Source organism: Anneissia japonica, unplaced genomic scaffold (genome assembly GCF_011630105.1).
Source record: "Anneissia japonica isolate Jap-2015-1 unplaced genomic scaffold, ASM1163010v1 scaffold9290_len831353_cov190, whole genome shotgun sequence".
In the NCBI taxonomy this organism is placed as follows: Eukaryota; Metazoa; Echinodermata; class Crinoidea; order Comatulida; family Comatulidae; genus Anneissia; species Anneissia japonica.
In genome coordinates this window covers 737,410-744,332 of record NW_022745682.1, presented here as the reverse complement: position 1 = coordinate 744,332, position 6,923 = coordinate 737,410, and the positions used below count along the sequence as shown (strand labels likewise).

General features: G+C 36.5%; 1 protein-coding gene across 1 annotated transcript in view; it reads left to right on the top strand.

Annotated features, from left to right (window-relative positions):
* Nucleotides 1-1,489: 1,489 nt before the first annotated feature.
* LOC117120007 (carbohydrate-responsive element-binding protein-like) overlaps nucleotides 1,490-6,923 on the top strand; it is a 39,759-nt gene continuing 34,325 nt past the window's right edge. Inside the window, exon 1 of the mRNA XM_033264993.1 lies at nucleotides 1,490-2,181. Coding sequence (XP_033120884.1) covers nucleotides 1,853-2,181 — 329 coding nt within the window. The 5' untranslated portion in view covers nucleotides 1,490-1,852. The remainder of the gene's footprint in view (nucleotides 2,182-6,923) is intronic.

Below are 6,923 nucleotides of genomic sequence, written 5' to 3'. Positions count from 1 at the left end.
ATTGTTTTATTTTGTCTCAAGAAGATTACTTGGAGTAGTAATAAATAATTATATATTAGCCTAAAAGATAGAGAAAACAGAGAAATGTTCTTACCAGTAAGACGAGAATATCTGCGCCAACGTTAATACTGCTTGAAGAAGATTATAACGCAAGGTTTCAGCACAAAGTGTACAAGGTTTTATTTTGTCATAGTAGCAGTTGTGTTTTTGAGTATTATCATAAAGAAAATTCGCTATGGTATCGTATTACTGTGCCTCCTTTGTTACAATGCTTCTTGCTATATGTGATGTTGACAGATTTAATGGGAAAACCTCGAGTGTGCAATAACACTTAATTAACACTGCGTAAAACTGCACCAGCGACCGGCCCTGTTACACAGTACAGTATGTGCTTTCTCGATACAATGCACAATAAGCCTACAATAATTGAATTGGTTTTCATCAGGCCTACGGTACTCAGGACAGCTCTATATTCATTCAGGGGTAGGTTGTAAGCGATGTCTAACAGTCTAACTGGCGGCCGCCAATGCGACCAATAGGCTACTTAACCATAAGTCTGTTTTATAAATGACGGTGCCTCGGTTAAATTTACACATCGGTCAGTATGGCCTAACGGTATGATACTCACCTTAATAACGAGAGGCTGCAGGTTCGAATCCCGCTACACTTTTTTTTTTTAATCAACTAATAACATTATGATTATATTCGAGCACTGCTATTATTATTCTATTTGTGGTACCCGTGTTGCACAAGCGTTTGCCACTATAATCCAATGACGTACAGATGCATTTAAGATATATTTTTTTTATCCGACATCCCAGCGATGGAGGAGTAGCGATGTATGGAAACTTAACCAGTCGCATAGGCCTATTTACAATCGCTCATCTGTCATCTATGCTTGAAGCCGTAGGTCTGTAGCAGGACTAGAACTGTCTCTTATACACATCTAGATGTGTATAAGAGACAGAAAAACAAACAAAAAAACAATCCTGTTCAAATAATCTTTATAGACAGCTAGTAGTAACTTTTAATACAAGTTTCAAGATGGAACTCTTATTATGTGGTCAGTGCAATTTGTTGGTCGTTTATCTTCAAAAGGCTCCACTTTTTCCAAATTTGAACCCCCACAAAAAAATCCTAGTTACGGGCCTGTTGTTATATCCACTCGCTTTGAAAAGAAAAAAAAATCTCGAAAGAAGATTGCTTAAACTTAAAAAAAAAAAACAAACAAAAAAACAATCCTGTTCAAATAATCTTTATAGACAGCTAGTAGCAACTTTTAATACAAGTTTCAAGATGGAACTCTTATTATGTGGTCAGCGCAATTGGTTGGTCGTTAACATCTTCAAAAGACATCTTCCAAATTTGAACCCCCACAAAAATATCCTAGTTACGGGCCTGTTGTTATATCCACTTGCTTTGAAAAGTGAGGTTTTCAATTATAGAAAATTGGTGAAATTTTTTTGATTGATCATGATGATATTTCAAACTGACAAAATAATAAATAGACAGGCTGCCACCAACGTTCACCGCAAATCTTTCCCGGATCAGTACACTTTCTAAAAGGTGTTCGAACCTTCGTTGCATGTATCAGAATTATTAATTATTTATAATGGCTTGTTTTACTTTTTATAACCTAAATATTTTCATAAACTACACACGGCTGTGTTATAAGATTTATTGGTTAAATACTTATTAAATGTATCTTCTAAAATCTGCAGACATTTTCCCAAGGTTCATAATCGTATCGTCCAACCACGAAACATAATGGCGGAGCACCGAAAAGGCGTAAGGTCTTTCCACATGTTTGATATAATTCTTTGACGAAAAATACTGTTTTTTTAACCAGTAAATGACATCCAGGGGCAAAAGTGAATCAAGTAGTATGACAGGACTAGATAGATGCGACCATAATACGATGGAGTCGCCTGGGAGTTCGAATGGACTTTTTGATTTGGACCCGGGAACTTCTGCTAAGCCCGGGAAATATTCATTATCTGGTAAGCGCAGCTCAGCTGATGGTTTCTATCAGTCGCACGAATCACCTCGGTCAGCCTCAAGCTCTCGGCCATGCTCCAGACCTCAGTCGAGGCATGGTTCGCTTCCCGGATCCCGTATGGCATCAAGAACAAACAGCCAAGAATCCATCATAGATCTTTTCGACAATATTCTCACATTGAAGTAAGTACAGCAGTAGGCCTAGCTAGTAGTAGGCCTAGGCTAGTAGTAGTATTTGTTGTAGTAGCCTAGGCCTATGTAGGCTAGGCAGGATTGGTGGGGGCGGGGGTCTACGTGCCTGACAGGAGGTCCGAACCAAGTGGCGGTCAGGGCCTCGGTCAGGGCCCCGGAATAAAAAAACCCTGGTAGGGTTCACGGAGAGAGTTTTTAGTATAGGCCCTACCTAGGCCTAGGCCCATATTATGTTTTGCATTTACTTTCTAGACCACAATTACCACTGAATTGAAGAACAAATATGTGGATAGGTTTATTTATTATTTTTTGTCTGACGACCTCATCGTGGCATCGGGTGACTTGGATGCAGGCCTGCTCAACGGGGGAAAATGCACTGGACAGCACATGTGTGACAGCTGTCAACGTGTATGAATTCTTCAAATTAAATTGAATTGTTCAATAATATTCTTGCGGGAAATTTTATGAATATTTGCCAGACCAAACTTTATATAAATTTAAGAATACAGATACTAAGGATACCATTAAACCTGAAAAATGCTCAAATAGTTGTGGCAGTATTACAGTACATGTGTGAGATTTTAGAACTGTAAATGCAGATAAGGCCAATCTTAATCATTTGCCCTCAAAATTAACGTCTGCATTCGGCATGATAATATAAACGACAGCGTCTAGCCGCCCCAAAGCCGACAAAAAAATCTTGTGACGTAAAGCTTCTAGGCCTAGCCCAAGCTAACCCAGGCCTACGCTAGTCAACCTTGAAAGCAAGTTATTTAATGTCTTTTATATTGTGTTATTTATGAGTAAAATATGAATAAAATCAAACTGGATTGGTGTTTTATTGAAGAGTCCAAACTTACTGTACTGTACGATGAATCAAACCATTGAATTTCCAATAATCCAATTCGGCGATGTTTGTTTACATCCAGTCACGTGACATAACGTGTGTATACTGTACCATGGTAAACATTACAGTACAGTGCGGTAAGTATAGGAAAAGCTAATGCAACCCTCCACTATTAACGTGAGAAATGTCAAGGAATGTCTATATAATTGTTCAGAGTAGTTTTTATTTACTTTTTCTAGAGTTCTCCTAGCATTGTATGCTTTGAAATTTAAGTGATTCTTAGTGAACCTTTGCTAGCCTTAAGATCGTAGCATAGTTTGTGGGGCGAAGACCCTCATGCATACCTGAACAGGCCGTAGACGAGTAGGAGGCCTAGGCCTAACATTTGTCGAAAAATCTCAATGTTTGTGGCCATTATCTTTTTAAGCAAATTAGCAAAACCTAAAGGGAAAATTCTCAAGTACAATTTCCAATCAATTTGGTATAGTTCGCTGGGAAATACAATGATCTTTACAGCAATAACAAAGGACGGCTGCAATAGCAATCTCCAAGTAAATACTGCTGTGCCAGTCCATAATTGTTTACATCCAACACCCAAGTTAAGTCACTTGACGCTGACACCCATCACCGAATCGGTCTATTAAAACGATGTCCAAATATGTAGGGTCAAGTACTGTAGTGTTTACTCGAGCGTACGGTAGTCAAGTCGGGAATATAATAAATGTAAAAACAGGTAGAGTATTTTATTTTTGTAGTTAGTTTCATTTAATTTTTATTCATCATCATAACATTTTAAAACATTGTTCAACATTTTATCAATTACTGTAGTTGTGATCTTGAACATTATTATGTAGGGTAGGCTCTCCAGCTTGATTGGGTGACTTGAAAAGACATCCATCACTGCTGCTACAACAGTTAGTATGGGTTGATTTCAGGGCTGTAGCAGAAACTAAAAACTTTTTTAAAATGCAGACGTTCTATTACCGGTGTCAATTTTAAAGCGCCTGCAATTTCCTTTGCCGACATACTTTTTTCCTAATTTTGAGGGATGAATTATCATGAATAGCCTTTGTGTTACTGCATCAGGTACTCGCTTAATTTCCAATGTACTGCACCACCTCTATTTATAGTATGTGTACTTTCACGTTTTTTACGCAAGCACACTACTGTATACTTTTCAAATTTGATGTGTAACTTTTATGATTTAGATTTATACTATGTATTTATGTGAGGTTGCTAGCAATAGAAATGTTATTTTGATTCTTTGTTGCATATTACAGTAATAATAAGTCTGTGTTTGCATATATGCATTAAGACTTGATCAGACTTTGTAAACTCAAACATAATTGAGATCTTACGAATTTTGGAATAGATTGATAGGTCTATACAGGGGTTTTTGGCCCTGTAGTTACTGTAAAATGTTATCAATCAAAATACACAGTGAGAGTTTTGGTCAGCACTGAAGCTTAGAATTCAATTAAACCTTCTAGGCTAATTTGTTAAAATATAGGCAGTGGCTATATATTAATCCTGATTGGATGTTGTTGCTTTGATCAGAATAGGACAGTGACATCCAATCAGAATTAGGAATTTAAGACTGGGGTAACAATAGCAATAGCTGCAAAGAAAAAACAACACAAACATTTCATCAGAAGACTGTATTGCATAGGGTAATTATAATAATGCAGTAGGATGACTAGCAAATCTTGAAGTTGAAGGTTGTGTTCATTTTGGTCAACTGTTGAATAACCTTTCTGGTTGACTGATCCATCCATGCTTTGGTTGTCTAAGAGACAATGAATGGCAAGTGTATTGTAATGAATTTTGTCTTCCTTGTGCAAGTTTTATTATTAGTCACACTAGTACACATGTTATAATTGAGAACGCATTCCACATTTATACCTTTTCATTGCACTTCAGTTTTATGATCCATATTGTGTATTTTAGAATATAAAAAATATAAAAATCAAGTTTACTGTGGTTTCCAGGCATTTTATGGGACTTAGAATATTAATAAGAACAATGTATTTTTGAAACGAGTGAATACTGTAAAAATATTACATGTCAAAATATTTCTGTGTTCAACTTCAGCAGCCATAGAACAACTATCTTTTAAAGAAACCAAATTGTATTAAAGTAAACTAAAAAAAAATAACACTTTCCTATTAGATGCCAAAGCTACTGTACCTTGATTTTTTCTGGAGTTTAATACTGGTTTGACTATTTCATTAAATTGCTCTCCTTTCAATGGAACTCAGCTTTTTGCTCAAACTAAACAACTGACTACAGAACAAGGCTAGGTATATACACTTGTTCCACAAACACATGTTATCCCACAAACGCACACATTTTCATACGTATACGCTGTCGTTTTGTGGGACCTAGCCACAACATCCGAAGGGCGGGACTTATCAGAATAGTTCATTACATGTCATATAATTACATACCCTCTCGTTGAATATTGTATATTCTTGCGTATATAAGGTGATTTGCAAGGCAACACCCCCTGCCCCATCCACCATTTTGAGATTTTTGGAAGAATTTTGTATGTCGGGCGTGTACAGTAAGATGACCCCCCCCCCCAAACCCATTTCACTGTCGGAATTATTTGTTATTTATGCTGCTTTCTATGGTCTTGATACTGCATCTACTATAGCTGGCTTAAAATGGAACCAAATGTACAGTAGGGCTAATTTTCCATATAATAACATTTTATGGGCTTGTAAATGTTCATCAAAATTGAAAATTATGTTTATTTATTCTAACAGTTGAAGCAAGTATCTTAATTTCAGTAGTAAATTTACTGTACATGTCAGTCACGGACGATCCACACATTTAAAGATGAACATGATTTAAAAGTAAAAGATGTGTTGTAAGCATATAATTTGCTATTTTAAGCCTTGTTTTATACTCGAGAATATACAGTAACGCAGTGTACAAGTAGGCCTACCTTTTGAAAATTTGGGAATATCTACTGATATGCCTATTTCATTATTTATGATGGTATTGCATCATTCCACGCATGTCATGGTCCCAAGAGACTCAAACTGACAGCATACACTACCGTGTAATATTTTTGGAACGAAAACTTGTAGAATACCATAGATTTAAACTGATTGAATTACAGTGTAGTTCTTCCAAGTTCTAGCAAGTTCACACCTAACCTTTATAATAACTAATAATAACTAGAAATTGCAATTGCAAGTGAAGTGCTGCGAAGTACAACTGCATATAAATGTTCCTCGAACAAAATTATTTATGCGAGTCAAGTGAAAATAATGAATAATAAAAATATAAAAAATAATATGAGACACGACCCATTGTCTATATTAGAACACTTCTCATTACACATCTAGATGTGTATAAGAGACAGGTGTCTATAGTGGTGAATTATGGTTTAGGTTTTTTTAAATAAAGTTTCAAAAATTTCTATGTATGTGGAAAATGTAGTTGATTACCAAAGGTTACAATTTTTATTTTGAAGACTGCATGGTCTAGGAAGTGTACATTTTTTTATGGGGCAAGTTTCTAAAGGCAGGTTTTCTAGGGGCGAGTTGACTGCCAAAGAGTATTGCCAAAGTGCGAGCCAGCGTGTTATTTGATCACAAGTGCGAGACATCGCAAGTGTGAGCCAGCGAGCCATGACGTCACGACAATACTGTAGATACGAGACGTTACTCGAGTTGTGTGAGGTATTGGCTGAGATTTGTGGAGTACAATTCAAAAAACAACTATAGGTCTAATAATGAATTATTGTGATGTTAAATAGACAATGTTAGCTATCAAGGAGCGACGTTGTTTTTCATTGGGACCTTTGTCCCTTCAAGGCTAGGCCTATACCATCCTAGCTAGTCTAGGCCTAGAGTAGGATAAGGCTAGCGCGACA